Source organism: Penicillium hordei (assembly GCF_028827395.1).
Source record: "Penicillium hordei strain IBT 12815 chromosome Unknown utg000002l_segment0_segment0, whole genome shotgun sequence".
NCBI lineage: Eukaryota > Fungi > Ascomycota > Eurotiomycetes > Eurotiales > Aspergillaceae > Penicillium > Penicillium hordei.
In genome coordinates this window covers 3,424,510-3,441,180 of record NW_026623143.1, presented here as the reverse complement: position 1 = coordinate 3,441,180, position 16,671 = coordinate 3,424,510, and the positions used below count along the sequence as shown (strand labels likewise).

The 16,671-nt window shown below is 51.3% G+C and overlaps 5 protein-coding genes across 5 annotated transcripts; 2 read left to right on the top strand and 3 right to left on the bottom strand.

Moving 5' to 3' along the window:
- Nucleotides 1-664: 664 nt before the first annotated feature.
- Nucleotides 665-1,784, top strand: sidJ (putative siderophore biosynthesis lipase/esterase; the record flags this gene model as incomplete). The annotated part of the gene is made up of 2 exons (XM_056895678.1): nucleotides 665-715; nucleotides 783-1,784. 2 exons carry the CDS (start codon nucleotides 665-667, stop codon nucleotides 1,782-1,784), a joined length of 1,053 nt encoding a protein of 350 aa, XP_056755426.1.
- A 630-nt stretch (nucleotides 1,785-2,414) lies between these two features.
- On the bottom strand, nucleotides 2,415-6,044 carry N7537_004620 (uncharacterized protein; the record flags this gene model as incomplete). The annotated part of the gene is made up of 1 exon (XM_056895677.1): nucleotides 2,415-6,044. The coding sequence occupies one exon, from the start codon at nucleotides 6,042-6,044 to the stop codon at nucleotides 2,415-2,417; it is 3,630 nt and encodes a 1,209-aa protein (XP_056755425.1).
- A 3,800-nt stretch (nucleotides 6,045-9,844) lies between these two features.
- Nucleotides 9,845-13,573, bottom strand: N7537_004619 (SH3 domain protein; the record flags this gene model as incomplete). The annotated part of the gene is made up of 3 exons (XM_056895676.1): nucleotides 9,845-11,658; nucleotides 11,717-11,809; nucleotides 11,863-13,573. 3 exons carry the CDS (start codon nucleotides 13,571-13,573, stop codon nucleotides 9,845-9,847), a joined length of 3,618 nt encoding a protein of 1,205 aa, XP_056755424.1.
- Nucleotides 13,574-14,517: 944 nt separating this feature from the next.
- On the top strand, nucleotides 14,518-15,480 carry N7537_004618 (Rtr1/RPAP2 family protein phosphatase; the record flags this gene model as incomplete). The annotated part of the gene is made up of 1 exon (XM_056895675.1): nucleotides 14,518-15,480. One exon carries the CDS (start codon nucleotides 14,518-14,520, stop codon nucleotides 15,478-15,480), a length of 963 nt encoding a protein of 320 aa, XP_056755423.1.
- A 518-nt stretch (nucleotides 15,481-15,998) lies between these two features.
- N7537_004617 (40S ribosomal protein eS17) lies at nucleotides 15,999-16,543 on the bottom strand (the record flags this gene model as incomplete). Its single annotated transcript, XM_056895674.1, has 3 exons — nucleotides 15,999-16,079; nucleotides 16,134-16,331; nucleotides 16,397-16,543. The coding sequence occupies 3 exons, from the start codon at nucleotides 16,541-16,543 to the stop codon at nucleotides 15,999-16,001; spliced, it is 426 nt and encodes a 141-aa protein (XP_056755422.1).
- Nucleotides 16,544-16,671: the final 128 nt, after the last annotated feature.

Here is a 16,671-nt window from a genome sequence, read left to right as displayed (position 1 = left end):
TTCAGCCAATCAATCTAATCAGATCCGTTGATCTTACCTATACCGGCTAGTGACGACTAGCCTGCAGGGGTACCACAGCTTTAGTCTCAACGGTGGAGTGTTATTGGCCTATCTCTATTTCCGTCCAAGCTGAGTGTAATTATTGGCTGTACTAGGCGAGACACGACTCCCATTGTTGTATTTACCGTTAAGACGAAATACATACCGAGGTATTCAATACATATACATGTAAAATATCTCTGTTTTATGATACACTGTATTACCTAAACCGATATACTGAAATACCTGGTTCAAGTCATCCATATAATTTTGTTGAAAAGTCTGTCCTGCCCCTCCATACCTCAAGACCTTCCAAGGTTAGCGTAAAAGAATTCCATGGATGTGAGACTTGTTACCTAATATTTCGGCTTGACGCGGTATCATCAGATTGATAAGATGCCCTGAAACAGTTCACCCTGTGGATCAAGCGATTCGGTTCAAACAAACCGGCATAAATTGTCCACATTCTGTCATGGCACGAAGACACAAAGCCCGATTTCGGCAATTTATTAGATTAAAGAAAACACCCTATCCCGGAGGCCGTCTCTAGCTCCTAGAAAGTTTTCCCCTTCAATTGAACACCTACACAACTACCCCCACCACACACCCCCTCATACTCGCCAACATGTCCAAGTTCTGGCCTAAGGGAGGCCTTCCCGGTATTCTGCACCACTACGTACGTTTCCGCACAGCTATCAATAATAACCCTAGAATCACAACTTAACAATCAAGCAAACATACAGACCGAAACCCTCGTCACATTCGAATATGCCTCCACCACCGTCCGCCAACCACACAGTCTCCTCTTCGTCGGCGGACTAGGCGACGGCCTCGCAACAACATCATACATGGCCGATCTCGCGCGCGCACTACAACAATCAGAATGGTCCCTCTTCACACTAAACCTCACATCCTCATACCAATCCTGGGGTCTCGGCCATCTGGACCGCGACACGAACGAGATCGCGCAATGTCTGGAGTACATCAAGAGCTACAAGGTCGATAAATTCGGCGGCGGCAAGATCGCCCTGATGGGCCATTCCACGGGCAGCCAGTGCGTCCTGCACTACCTATCCCAGTCGAACCCGCACACCAAGCTCCCCGCCTTCGACGCTGATATCGAACACATCACGCGGCCCGTGCTGGACGGCGCGATTATGCAAGCGCCTGTTTCTGATCGCGAGGCTATTTTCTGCGTGTTGAAGTGGGGGATTGGTGATACGACGCCGGAGAAGGCTCGTGCTGTTTATGATGAGATGGAGACGTTGGCGAAGGAGGCTGTTGCGGAGGGAAAACCTCATGATACTATGTTGCCTCTCTCGTTGACTTCCATGATTTATCCCGCCAATACCCCGATTAGCTGTCGGAGGTTTTTGAGTCTTGTTAGTCCGGAGAGTCCGCAGGCGCCTCAGGAGGATGATTTGTTCAGCTCGGATTTGAGTGATGATCACTTTGGGACTACCTTTGGTAGGATCCAGCAGCAGGGGCTATTGAATCATAAGCTCATGGTGTTGATCTCTGGGAAGGATCAGTCGATTCCAGATTATGTTGATAAGGACAAGATGCTGGCGAGGTGGCAGAAGGCTACTGATCATGACGGGAAGTATCAGATTTGGGATCAGAAGCACACTGGTGTTATTCCTAATGCTTCTCATGCTTTGAGTAATGATGACCAGGCTGAGCCGCGGAAGTTCCTTGTTGAGAGGGTCTTAGGATACCTCAAGACGGCTGTGGAGAGGGAATGAATCAATTGCAATGAAAATGTATGATACTGGGTTAAATGAAAGAATTATATACCATTTAACATGCTTTTCAAACACGTGCAACAAAGACGGATAAATTATCAATAGTAAATCTTCGAAGTCGACCATAACCAGTCTCGATTGTGCATCAGTACATCGTGGCGTAAAAGAGCGCAAAGAGGGTTTGTTTGGGAGTATGAAGAATATGACGTTGGTACAAGCTGAAGCTACACGTAACGAGAGAAAGCTCTACGTCTAATTTGAGCAGTCTCCAAGACCATAAGAATGCAGTATATCGAGTAGTGTATCCATTGAATTGAAAGAAAAAAAATAGTACGTACATGGAAGGTGAAAATCCAAGCCCAGAGTGTTGATAACAAAAAGGAAAGAGAAAATATCGAAAGTAACATGAGACGCTCAAATGCACCGAGTGGTATCTAGTCGTCAATGGTAGAAATGATAAGAGAGAGTCCAGAGAGGAGGATGGGACAGAGAAGAAAAGAAAAGACCCGGAAAGGGAATGTGAGGGAATAGTAGGTAGAGTAGATTTAGGTAAATGAGACAACAAGGGAATAAGGAGAGCCTTAGTCAAGGCAAGGTGAATGTATGAAGAGTGGGGAAGGGAAGTTGTGTTTAGAACATGCCTCCATCGACGGGGATAGCCGGAGGCGGGTATTGAGGCACAGCCGGCGGAGTGCCCGTCACCGATTCCTGGCGCGCCCGCGCGTTCAGGTTAACACCCTCGCTCGAGGTCTTGCGGAGACGGTTGCGGGAGCGCGGACGTTTTTCTTCATCTGGGAAAAAACTGTGTTCGTCCGCGGCACTCGGGACGGGGGAAGCGACCCGTGAAAGGTCGGTCTTGTCGCTCTTGAACGCACCCAAGATGGTTTGAGTGGCGGTTCCCCGGCGACGGCGAGGGTTCATAGGTGGCACTGGAGGTGCGCCACTGGATGAAGGCAGTGCGGATCCGGGTGGGAGACCGACCAGAGGCACGTTTGATGTGGATGAGACAAAGGTAGGCTCGGAGATCTGCTTCTTGTTCACGGGTCTCTTCAGGAGGGAGCCGTTTCCCAAACCACGTTGGGGAATCTGCGAGTTGCCGGATGAAGAAGCCAGGGATGTAGACGAGCTGTCTGTGGGCATTTCGTTCAGCGGAGGAGTGGCATTGGCAGAGTAGGCCGGGGCGGCAGGTGGGGGCCGGGGCGAAGCACCGATGATCGTGGAAGTGTTGGACTGCGAGAACTGGAATGGCCGTTCATATTGGAAGCTTGATGTACCGGATCGGCTAGTGCTGCGGTTTCTGCCCGAAGCGGCGGAGGGGGCGCGGTCGAAGTTCATAGAGTCAGACATCTCTGTTGATGGGCGACTCGATGTAGGGCGGGAGGCAGGCACGGGAGGCTCATAGCCATCGGCAACAACAGAGTTGTCATGTGCAATGGTTGAACCCTCGTCCACAGTTTGGAGGTCATCCCGTTCGCGAAGTCTGGTTCGACTCTTAGACCGGCCGGATGCATCCGAACCTGCACGATCTCTCTGGTCTCGGAAAGGCGAGGGGCCACGGCTGCGGCTAGACTCGCGCGTGTCTTCGTAGCTGTTGTCGCGGCTGAGAGATGGCACACGAGATCTAAGCGAACGCTCTGATCCAATGTGGGGAGAGCTGGAGTTGGAGTGTCGGCCGAAGCTGAAAGAGGGCCGCTCCTCTTCACGCCACGAGTCATCTGAAGAGAGAGCAGGCGTGGACGAATTACCAGTGGCATAGCCGAACAATTTCTTTTGATCCGGCTTTGCGCTAGCCTGCTTGTTAGACTTTTGCTTCAGCATGGCAAATGCGTTACCAGTCCGGGACAAATCTGGAGTTGACCGGCCCGGGGTGGGGCTGTTGGATCGGCTTTCGCTTTCAGCAACACTTCGAAGCTTCTCCTGCACCTTTTTACGCCTCTCTGCCAGCTCCATGGCGAATTCCTCTCGCTCCCTTTGTGTTTCAGTGCTCCCATGACGGCGATGATGAAGTTCCAATTCCTCCCTCCAGGACGGGCCGGTTGATACAGAAGCTGTGTCGGGGATAGTTCCAGGTGCGGATGACTCTTCGCTGTTTTGAGACCCCGTGCCCTCCGCGGAATATCCAGAAGGAGATTGTGAGCTCGAGGTCCCTGGGCGGATTGTTGACGATGGCCGACTCTCTTCGCGGGTTTCTGCTATCATGGAAACAGCAGTCGGTGGCTGGGCAGTCGATTTCTGGGTCTCAGTCTTAGGGGGCTCTGTATCCCTTTGCTGCTGCGGGAAACGAGGTGAGGGAGGAGGGAAGATGGAAGACTTGTCACTTTCCTGGCGCAGGTGTGATCTAATCATTACTTCCACTCCAGTAAAGCCTTGATCTGGCTGCAGGGTTGGCGAGTCGGGTCTCTTGGGTGTGTTATCGCTGGCGCCGGGAGAATCAGTCGGGAAGTCAAGGTCGTTCTCGGCGATAGGTCTAAGATCACCTAGATCGGAGTATCTCACTTCGGGAAGCGTTTCGAGGTGATCCTTCGTGGGAATCGATGGCTTGTTAGATGCTATGCTGGAGTGCTGAAGCGGCGGACCGTACTCGGTGGCCAATGAAGCGGCAGATGAGAGTTCGTGCGAAGTAGGGTTCTCTACTTCATCGCCAGACTCGCTGGCAGATGAGTTGGCATAGAAAGTCCTCACTCCAGGCTTGAAGGGAGAAGCCTCAACGCTGGACACACCGGGTCGATCAATGCCGCGGTGCGCATCACTACTATAGTGAGAAGAGGCGGACTCTGCCCCGGAGCGATAGCTGGACTTGGATAGCCCACGAGCACGGCCCACGGGTTCAGCGGGTAGAGGTCGTCGCGGGGGTGATGCACGACGCGGAGGCGGGGTCTCTCGTCCTTGGTGCATTTGGAGTTGGCGGCGAGAGAATGCCTGCTCGTCGAAACCAGTGGCAGGTCGGTTGAACAAGCCCATGGCAGTAGCCTTTCCATGATCTTCTGGGTGAATTGATGCAGCCAACAGCGAGGGAACCTCGTCGTTCTCACTTGTGGGCGGGCTCAGGGGAGGAGCCCCAAATGTTGCTGCTGTTGGCGAGAGACGGTCTCCGACTGCAGCTTCCCCAGACATGCGGGGCTTTGGTGATGTTGCGGACGAAGGAGGGCTGGTCGGCTGTGATGTAGAAGCCGGCTCGATAATTGCAAGCTTTTGTAGGCGATCTCGTAGGTTGGTGGCACTTCTGGAGTAGTTGCGGTTCAGAGAAGGGAGTTCTGGAGTTCCGGCACGCTGGCGACTCAGACTTTCCAGACGGTTCAAGGTCGAGCTCTGCTGGCTCTGAGCAGTCTGGGTCAATCCTTGTCCGTAGAGACGACGGCTGCGAATCGAACCACTGCGTGGGGCAGACATGGGAGCAGGACCAGGCCGAGGGGCCTCAGGAAGGGTTTCCGGGAACGGATAACCAGTCACTGGAGATTGGGATGTGTTTATCGGTGACTCATCGGCCGAGGTTGCTCCAGTTGATGTTGGAACTGTTGACAGAGGCCCAGATGCGGTGGAGGAGTATGTGGCTCGGCTGTTAGATGAAGCCGTCGAGGCGGCATATCCAGATTCCCGGGCGGCCTCCGCCATCCTCTCTTCCTTCTCCTTGAGGCGCAACCGCTGGAAAGCGGATAGGTTCATGTCGTGGTCATAGACCGGCTTTCCCATTCCCCGGCGAGCAGCCTCTGGCGCATCGGGGGTTGTTGCTCCTGGTGATCTGACCGGGATCTTGTAAATCTTTTGGCGACCTCCGAACAGGTTATTGCCCTCGGCGCGACGGGCTCTGCTCATCATACTGCCCGCCTGGGATCGGTCATCGTCTGTACCATAGCCATCCCCACCGGAAGCGAAAGAACCGCGGTCGAGTGCAAGGGATGGTCGGCTACCTTCATTAGAGCAAACTTCGTCGATGTCTGCCAGCGTAGCAGGGTTGTGACCGAACAAGTTGAGTCGCGAAGCGCGCTTGGGAAACAAAACACTATCATCACTAGCCTTGCCCAGCAATGAAAGTGGGTCGTCCTGTTCCTTCAGCATGCTAAACCGAGCGGACAATTTAGGCATTAGGAGACTGGTGCGGAAGTTGTCTGTCGGGGGCAGTGCGGCTGATAGGTCAAAATCTGGTTTGGGTTCCGCTACGATCTTCTTCTTTGATGGTTTCAGACTCAATGATGGTGATGTCGCTTCTTGGTCCTCCGCGGGCTCCTTCGCCTTCTTGTGTTTGCGGAATCGATTCATCATGGGTGGTAGAGTCGAGGCGCTCAGGGGCTACCTCGTAATAGGCAAGGAATGAATGCGATTCGGTAATGCCTAGATCTGAGTTGAACGAGTGTCGATATCGATAAATCCAGCGAGTGTGTAGTAGTTGCTTAAGGGTTGATCAGTGTCTCGGTTTGGCTCAATGCCTTCCAAAAGTGACGCAATGGATATGCTTATCCAGAGTATGAAATGAGCGGCATGACCTTCAAGTGCGACAAGTGCAGATTTGAGGGTCAGGGAGAGAAATGTCTCCTGAAGAGAAGAGGCGCAAGGAATGCCAAGTTCAAGTCGTGTACCGTGAATGGTCCGGATCCAAGACCAATCAAAGTATTTGGCGGGGATCGACAGGTCACAGCATGAGAGAAATAGGAAAGCAATAGGCTGCAAAATCGGTTGAGAAGGAAATCGATCAGAAAAAAAGAAAAAAAGAGTGACTGGGGAAGTTGACGCGAAGAATGCGAGAGATTTGGAATGAATCCAGAACTGTAACTTCTCCAGGACTCTCTCTCTCTTAGCGGCATACCACATTTACGAAGAGAAAAAAAAAATCAAAAATTAAAAATTAAAAATCAAAAATTAAAAGGGATCTAGATGATCGGCTCAAATTGGTGTCCACCAAGTCGATCAATATTAACTGTTAAATGATCTTATTCTTCTTTTATTTCTATAATTCTATATTTGTATATTTGTATATTTGTATACTCTCTCTACTGTTTGATTATCTGTACAATCTATGTACTGTTTATTTACTGTTTCAGCTGTATACTGTCCATGAGGCCCCAAGGGGCTTCCCGAAGCCGCATCCATGGTCCGATGCAGGTACGGTATGGTAAAGCTACTTAGGCAAATAGTCTAGCTCCCGCTATATAGTAAGTAGTCATCTAATAAACTTACTGTAATGTAATTCACCCCCCTTACGTATAATAATAAAATGTTAAGGATCACATCCCCTCTCCTTCTCTTCTCTCTAATGTGGAGCCTGGGGCTGAACGCCACTCTAACTGGGGATTCGGTTGGATATGTCGATGTGGCCAATTCCCTCGAGACATGCAATTTGGTATCTTCCTCACTGTGTTGTTTTCCTGTGAAACTGTGGACTCTGTAATGAAGCAAAGGAAAGAAAAAAAAAAAAAACAAAAAACACTCATTCGCTAGAGAGCCCCGGGGGCCTGGACACGGGAAACACCAAGATCGTCGCCCCATTACTTCATTCCACAGTTCGGGGCAAGGTTTTGATGTGGAAGGTGGTCACGGTAGTTCATCCAATCTCTCATATCAGAATGGAGCAGTAGACTCAAGTCACACACTATAAGCCATTAAACTCCTTGCTTCGTAAGAAGCCGGCAAGGGAAATTCATTGTTTATACCTCAACGTACATATGTTGTAGTAGGCTAATCAGACCTGCGATCCACGGTGGCACTGCTATGCAATAAAACTAGAATACGGGTGGGAGATTCATCGCGATCATAATCTGGATATGTTCATAGGGCAATATATTGGGGGAACACAATTAAAATTAAAATTAAGGAAAAAAAAAAATACGGCTTGGGTTGAGAAATGAACAATGGTGTGTACATTGTAGGACAATTCAGCCACAATGTAAGAAGTGTCATGCAATATTAACACAATAAGCCAAGACCTGAATTCATGAATGTTCCGACCATGCAGGAGTGCAACTATGCAGGAGTGCAGCTATGTAGGAGTGCAGGACAATAACACTCTGCATCTGATGCAGCTTGGACTTTCCGACGTTCCTATGTACTTTGGTGGATCCTCCAAGGTCAGAGAGAAGCTGAACCATGGTATCTGCCCCCGATAGGAGGTTCACATCGAAATAGTTTCTCCGATCTGTGTGGAACCGAACAGATAATTAATGGAGAATCAAACAGCCCCAAAGCCTAGAAGGGTAAAAAGAAGAGCAAATTTTCTTTAGCGCGCCTCTAAGCTGCGTTTTGGCCGGTAGGCTTGACAGCCGTTTGGGAAGGCCCCGCCTACAAGCTTTTCAAACTTCCGAATTTGACTAGAAACAGTTAGACATGATCATATTAGCCCTAGAAAGTCCAAAAAAGAAATGGTATACTGCCCCTGACTAGTCCCAATCTGGATACCTAATGTAACGCCTCGGGTTCGTTTTCGTGACGGGGTACAAATTTGAAGACATGTTTTAAAAAGCCTCCAGGTTTTAGATAGGGATCATAAATATAAAATCTAGCTTTGATTGGATTGATGTCATCAATATAAATCCATGTGCAATAGATGGAGCATCAAGAGACATCAGCGTACCGGAAAGCATCCGCCAACCGGGTTTCAACCTAGCACTCCGTGGAGCCAATCCTCGTGGCCAAAGGTTCGGTTTTATTATTATTATTATTTTTAAAAAAAATAGAATAATCAAAATACCCGACATTGGACCTGTCAATTGGCTTCAAAACTTTTAAATATGAAATGCCATACACACTACTCCATACACTCCCGAGTAGTCTACCGGTAGTATATTGTCACCTTGCATTGATGTATACTTCTAGAATGCATAGAAGCCAACGAAAATCTGATATCCGATATTCGCGATCAGCTCGGAATCCAGGAACCGATCGCGAATATCAATGTCCGGATGAATAGCCGGAGATCCAGGGGCTTCCACCAACACGGTACACCAAACTGGTGGAAACTCAACCAAAAAAAAAAAAGAAAAGAAAACCCATATTATAATTGGAGCCCCTCATCCCTCATCCCTCATTCCCCCCTCCCCTACTCGTGATGAGGGGTACCTGAGACCGGGGGCTGCCCCCGGTCTCTCGACGGTGTTCATGGAAGAATACGGAGGAGAATTTGCAAGGATATGTCCATGTAGTCGTATGATCAAGGCGAATTCGCCCATTGCCTACTCCGTGGTGATTCTTTGCTCTCAGATACTCATATATCGGGGCCACTGTACTCCGTACGATGCACTTCCATCATTGTATCCGGGGAGTATGGTTGTGCCTAATTGTGGGTTTGCAACGGGTTTGAGACGATGTTTTCCTCGGGCTAAAGGGTCAAACTTCGGAATACGAATGGTTGGTGGAGTCGGCAGTTGGATTTGGTGCCCGTCGAATTTAATCAGAGAAAAGTTTCTTAGTGCGAGAATGTTAGGTTTAATTTACTTCAGACGGGGCGTTGGGTTCTAGAACACAGATCGGGAACTGGGTTTATTGGCTTAACCCTAGAAACTCCCTCAAAAGTTAGCTTACATCCTCGTGTACAACATCTGTACAAAAGTACGTGCAATTTTAATTGTGCTGGAGTTTCATTGGACCAGACGGCTATGTTGTAGGAGATATATTATCACTATCGCCGAAATATACATTACTTTCCAACCCTCGAAAGCTATCTGCAAACGAAGCTATGATCACTTATAGATAGACCGAAAAGTTCAGTATAGTATACCATAGTTTGCTCGGATAGAATCATGCAAGATGTACTATTGACAAAAATAAACGAAAGGCTGCACGCTCGCTCAACTCTCCATCAAACAGGGACCACCATTGTCCATCCCACATTACCACACCAAGTCCAGATGATTCACGAGAGGGGAGCAGGACAGGAAAATGAGAAGAGAAAATGGAGAAGAATATAGAAGACAGGGGAGAAAGGAGGCTCCTTTTCATTCATACATGATCCCACCCAATCTAGAAGGGGCAAGCAAAAAAAAAAAAGAAACACAAAAGAAAGGGTCGTCTGCTCATAGCGCAATAACTACAACAAAAAGGTCGAATGCTCAAACCAGAATCCTTACATCCAGTTACTTACTGGCTTCCCAGCCCACCCAGCTGCGGGGCATCACTCGCCAGACCTTGCATTCACCACTACGGAGGTCGTTTAGCTTGAAGCTCTCCATTTTGACCTTCTTGCTCTCACGGCCTTGCTCCCAGGCTCGGATCTTCTTCTTCGTGCCATCCCAATCAACCACGATACCGACGTGGTCGGGTTTTCCAACCTCGGCGCTGTACTTCTGGTGCATGGTGCCGCGGTGGCCCTGGAATCGGGCATTGCGGAAGCTGACGATGTCACCGGCGCGGATTTCGTCATTCTGAGACACAGAGGCATTGGCCAGGTTTGAATAAACCGAGGCACCGTATCCGCGAGTACCCACGGGAAGTAGTGCATCGGAAAGAGGATTGAGCAGGTACTGGACCAGCCCGAAAGGAGTGCCGTCCCCAACAGTGGAATTTTGGACCGAGTTGACGGCTTCCGAGATTCGGGTCCCAAGCTGAATATGAGCCTGCTCAAGCTGATCCTGACGAAGCGAAAGCGGCGGGGGTTCATGGCGCTGCTCAAAGGAAGCATCCGCGGGGTTCTTGGGGTCGAATTGAACATTCAAGATTGTCTGCGAGTAATCGATGAACAGGATATAGACATCCTTGGAGACTGTTGTTTTGCCACTGCGGTTCGTGGACGCAGTCTCCTCGACCTCGAAAAGCAGATCATTGCGATTCTGGAAAGCTGGAGGCGGGGTGTTGGGTTTGGTCCACCAGAGGGTATACGTGGCGAAATCAACATCGGTGGCGATGTAGCCTTGGTCAATAGATGGGCGAGAAACATCCATGGACCGACGAAGGTTAGGCTGATTTCTTAGAAGATCCATAGATGCGCGCTGGGTTCGGGCTGCGGATGGGGATGGCAAACCCGATGACTGGCTTTGAGGAGGCATAGGCGCCAGTGAAAGACGCTTCTCATTCAAGGCAGAAGGTCTTTCTTTTACCGGGCTCTGCACAGGGGGTGCATCATACAGATCGTCATATTCATCGGCTGCTTGTTGTGGTGGGAAAGGAGGAGGCGCCTCTGGGCGACCGAGCGGGAGGGGCGGAGATGTGGGGAGACCATGCCGGGGAGCGGAGTAGTTGAAAGGATCATATTCAACATCATCATCATCGCTCACCTGCTCTCTGTTCGGCGGCGGCGGCGGCGGTCCCCTGGGTGTGTCGATAGACGCACGGGCATTCCGGGGCGGCTGGCTCGGGGGTGGAGGCGGAACTGCTCTGGGAGCCGTGGGCGGGGGAGGTGGGGGATGCCGGGATTCCTGGGGGCTGCGCGGAGACTGAATAGAGTGGTCGTCGGTGATAATACCCTCGTCAAAGCTGGAGTCACGTTCGTGAGCTTTCAGAGCATCCTTGTGTTTCACTCCGGATGCAATATCAGTGTCGTAGTCTCCATCATATTCAGTCACCTCTCCTTCCGCTTCTTCTCCAGCCTGTCGAGGAGCGGCTAATGCACTCGTGCGACTATCAGCGGTAGATCGGCGACGAAGCTGATCGGGAGGTGGGGGAGGGGGACCGCGGCCTTGCGACGATGGTGGCATAGGTGGGTTGACCGGAATAGGGGGCGGTAGACGACTAGCTCTCTTTTCAGCCGCAGGGGTCGAAGATGTAGAGGGCACAGGGTCATATGTTGATGAACGGCGAGAATCAATCTGATCAGGTATCGCAGGTGCAGGCACGGCTGGAGGAGCAGCTGTGGTATTCAGCGACAGATTCGATGTGTGGACTGACAATTCATCATCAGACTCTTCACCCTTGTCGGCAGTTGTGGGCCGTGGTGGAGGAGGAGCTGATCGGCCTGTATGTCATGGTTAACACCCACGTCAAGTAATTTGTTTCAGGATTTGGGTACTTACCGACAGGAACTGGGGGCGGGGAAGCCGGTGGCTCACCTGGGACAGTCGGGGCGGGTCTTGACTCTCGAGGAGGCGGAGGAGGTGCGGAGCGATCTGCCACTATCAGAAATTGAAACCATGCATTACGCCGTCGGAGAATATCTTACCTTGAGATGGGGGAGCCGGGGCCGGACGATCAATAGAGGTACGAGGCAGTGCACCTTCGTGGATGACTTCCTCGACATCTGGCACCTCACGTGCAGAGTGTTGTTCGGTGAGAGGAGTTGCCGAAGGCTCCTCCTCTTCCTTCTCCACTTCAATAGAAGAAGGGGCTGGCTTGCTAGCCACGTTCATTCCAGGCAGGGGAATCATAGGAACTGGGGGCGCATTGGCAGGGGAAGTGGGCTCAGGCTCGAGCTCTCCAAGCTTCTTCTCTGACTCGCCGGGAGTCTTGGCCTTGCGAGCACCACCGGCACTAGACATGCCTGGCATACCTCCAGCAGGCGGGCCGAAGAGACCCATCATACCCATTCCACCGCTCATCTTAGCCATTCGCTCACGGAGTTCCATTCGGCGCTTTGTTTCAGGATCCATTTCTTCCTCTTCCTCTGCATCGCCCTCGTCTTCAACATCCGCCTCGGCAGTTTGCTCGACCGCACGAGTCGACGGTTGGCGCTGGGAGACCGGACGAGGCTGAGGCTGATCTTCCTCATCATCCTTACTAGCGGATGTCTCGCCTGCATCCTCGGATTCAGCAGCAGCAGAGTCGTCGGCATCATTGGCGTCACTCGCGATTTCTTGGGTGGGCGAGAATGGGACGGGGGGTTGTGGAGGAGGGGGTGCAGCCCTCAAGGTATCAACACTAGGATCCCGAGTAGCCGAGGTTTCCTCGACAGAAGGAGCCTCCTGTTGCTCATCGAGCACGGGAGCCGCAGGTTCATCCGTTGACTTCTTAGGAGGGGCGCGGGAGGGCTTTTCTTTCTTCTGGGCTGCTTCTGCATGACGCTGAGCCTGCTCTAATTGTTGCTTCTGCAGCAAAGCAATTCGATCTTTCAGACTGGTTGGCTTGGGCTGGTCCTCTGCGCCCTCTTCGCCGCCTTCAATAGGAGCAGGCCGGCTTTCAGAAACCGGAGGCTCCCGGGCAATTTGTTCTTTCACATCGGGATCCTCCTCTCTTTTGTAGACCTTGGGTGCAGGTTCTCTTGGTGGAGGCTTGTAGGCGTCCCGGCTAGGAGGCGGCGCGACGAAAGGCTTCTTGATGAAAGATGGCTGGGAACCACCCGGTTTGAATGGCGTAACTGGTGCTGCTGCAGGTTTGTTGAAGGCAGCAATACGATCCCTGAATGACGACCCCGAAGGCTTCTCCGCCACGGCTGGAGGCGCAGGTTTTGAGGGTGCTTTGGCTACGGGTTCAGTTGCGGCCACGGGAGCGGCCGGAGCGGGGGCCTTTGCCGGCTGCGGAGGCGAGGATGCAACTTCTGCTACAGGGGCACTGGCACGCAGAGGAGGAGACTGAGGCAGAGGTGGCTGCGGGGATGCAATCTCATAATCTTCTGTGGGCTGCACCTCTGGCTCGGGCTCGGGCTCAGCTTGCTTGCTTTCGACCACGGGGGACTCTGTTGGCACCGGCTCGGGCTCCTTTTTCGGCCTGGGTCGAGATGGCCTCGGAGGGGCCGGGGGCTCATATTTCTCAACGAAGTTTTTCGGGAATATGCCCTCCTGCTTGGCCCCCTGGGCGTCTGAGTATTCGCCGTAGTACCAATCGTCGTCCTCGAGGGCGGTGACGGTCACGATTTGACCGATCGGGAAGTTGAGATCGTCATCGTGGCCCGAAGCATACTCGAAGACCGAGCGAACCGTAAATGGCGGACCTGACATCTGGCAAGTCGAAACCGACGTTCAGATTTTAGGACAATCGGTGTGGAGTGAGCAATGCTGAACGAGTCTGTGACGCAATGACGCTAGAATATCTGTACAGAGCGAATCGCCAGCTTCAATACGTTTAGCATGTAGCGATATTTAAAACGAAACGAATCAATTCCTTTGTGGTACGAAGGCGTGTCAGCTTAGATGAAACGGAGGTCAACGAGTGGGTGCCTACGGCCAGGAGATGAGGGGGAGGGGGGGTAACTGCGGAAGCACTCACGGCGTGGAGAACCGAACACCCTAGGCAGGGCCAGCAAAGATTCGATGCAAGATGGAAAAAAAAGAACAGGGTCGGAAAGACAAAAAAAAAAGGTAGTAGGGGAAGAGGATGTAGTGAAGTGGTCGTCACTTGGCGGGATGAGGGAAATGGGCTCCACTGGGCGATCGGCGGCTAACACATCAACCAGGGAACACGCACATGGGGGCAAATGCCGTTCTATATCAAATGATTTTATATTCATTTTAGATCTATGTATGTAGGTATCCAACTTGTTTTCAGGAGAGATATATTAGATGGCATGGTACATATACAGCTAGGTAGCTGGACGGCTATACACGTCGCCTATATAGGCGAAGAAAAAAATGATATTTATGTAAATTGTACTAAATGTCGAGTAACTATATATTACACGGAGTATACAATATGAACAAGCTATGCGATCCCCAAAGTCAAAGATGAAACTTTTTATAATAAAAGTCTTAGATGCCCAAAGCCTACGTCAGCAGTGAAGTGTCGCTCCCATTGGGGGTCAATCCGGGGTTTTTCGCCTCTTCCGCTTTGGAGCCGAATTCTGCTGGTTTAATTTTAATTTTTCGATTTCGTCTCACTTTACGACTCAACTCATTTTCAATTCAACTTACCTTGGGTGATCTTCCAGGGGCCTCAATTATAAATAATGGCACAGCAAGGGCCAAGCCACCCTCTCAAGACCTCTCTTCCCGAGACATATGCCGCCATCAATGCCCAGCAACCCCCACCTTCATACCTATACCCTTCACAAGAAGAGCAAGACAAATACCTAGAAGGTAGGCCCGGCGCGACCCAACAGCACCTCGAAATCGCTCTGGAACACGCGCAGCAGATCCAGACCCAAAAAGACGCCGAAGATGTGATCCTAAACCACATTCTCGAGCTCCTCGAGCTCCCCTCCTCCCCGGCAGCGGACCCTGCCACACCATCTCAAGAAGACACCGTAAAACTCAAATACTCACTCGCCCCATTCCGCCCCAGCGACTACGACAATCTGATCCTGGAGCGAAACTTCGAAGATTTGTGCGGGTATGCTCTATGTCCTCGCAAGCATCGCAAGAAAAACAACGGCCCACAAGGCGGGTTCCAATTTAAATACGGTCCCAAAGGAAGCGGGCCAGGAGGACGCGGCCGCAGCGTGGATATCGTTTCTCAGGACCGCATAGAAAAGTGGTGCTCAGATGCATGCGCAGAGCGTGCTCTTTGGATCCGGGTGCAGCTGTCCGAGAAGCCTGTGTGGGAACGACGGGCGGGCGATACGCGGGGCACGACCATTTTACTACTTGAAGAAGCCCGCGCCAAACGCTTAAAAGCACCAGCGGCTACTAGCAGTGTTTCTTCCGTTGTGAATGATTTGCAGAGCATGGGACTTGGGAATCGCGATCGGTCCCGGGAGCTTGCGTTGGAACGCGGTGATACCAGTTTGATTCGTCCGGATGGACGTGTGAACGTTGATATCAGAGAGAATCAACATGGTTCTCAGCAGGTTGCTGACGCTCCACAAATGCGTCCGGAGGATGCAAATGGTGGTTCCATTGAAGGATACGTGCCCAGGGAGCGACGAGACATGGACCAGGATGGAGACATAGATCTGCTCGATCAGATCTGATATAGCAGGGTTGCTGTGGGATTTCCAACGGGCTTTTCGGCGTTCTACTTTTTAATACCCGATCAATGGTGACATTGACACATGAGTAATGAACAATCTACGCGAGACCATATGTATGGCTATAGGCTGGCCAGCAGGACTTATACATAGACACATAGAGATGTATGTAGATGTATAAATCCAGACATGACTCTGACCAGCAAAGGTCTCGAGTCTCTTGGACCGAGGTTATCTCCAGTCCAAGGACTCCTACGTAGTCCAACCCAGAGAGTTAACTCATAGGTAGACACGAAAGGGAAAAAAAAATGGCAATCAAGCGTCATCTCCTTTCGGAGAATCAGCGACACCTTTCTCGAAGAGAATCATGTTTATTCATTCCTCATCCAGGAATAGCTTTCCACACTAGCTAAACCATGCTAGCCGGGCGAAAAGCCAGCCAGAACAGACATTTGGGTACCGCCAAGGGTCGACCGAAGGCCAGGTATGAACTTTTGTTTTCGTTATTCCGGGCGCTAGATTTAGCGGGGACCGAAACGACGGGGGCGCTCGGCCTGCTGCTGCTGGCTGACGGCAACAACGTTGACCTTGAGGTTGTCGAACTGTAGAGATATATTAGATATATGCCAAGGTATTGCAGTGCAGTGAAAACTTACGCCAAGGGACTTGAGAAGGTCCTTGGTGTCGGCGTCAACGTCGAGCTGACCGGACTCGGTCTGGGAGACGTCGAGAGCGGAGACCTCAGGAACGTACTGATCCTTGCGCTCACGCTCCTCCTCCTGAAGCTTGAAGGAGATACCGCGGACGGGACCACGCTGGATGCGCTTCATCAGGTGGGTAGTGTAACCAGCGATCTAGAAGAAATTGCGAATCAGAATTGGAGCTCTCCAGTTGTTGGTTCCAAGGTATTGAATCTCACCTTGTTGCGAAGACGCTTGGAGGCAATGATGGCGATCTCATCACAGATACGCTTGTTGGTCTCGAAGTCGAGGGTCAACTTGGGGTAGTAACGCTCGATGATGACCTTAGCGGAGCGCTTGACTGTCTTGGTACGGACGCGACCCATTTTGGCGGTTGTTGGCTGGCGGAATGAATGTTCGAAAGATCGAGAGTATTCGTGCCGATTTGGATAAGTTTGAGAGGGCTTTCGCTTAGTCCTCTTGTGCGGGTCCTTGCCCTAGGCCCTAATAGGTC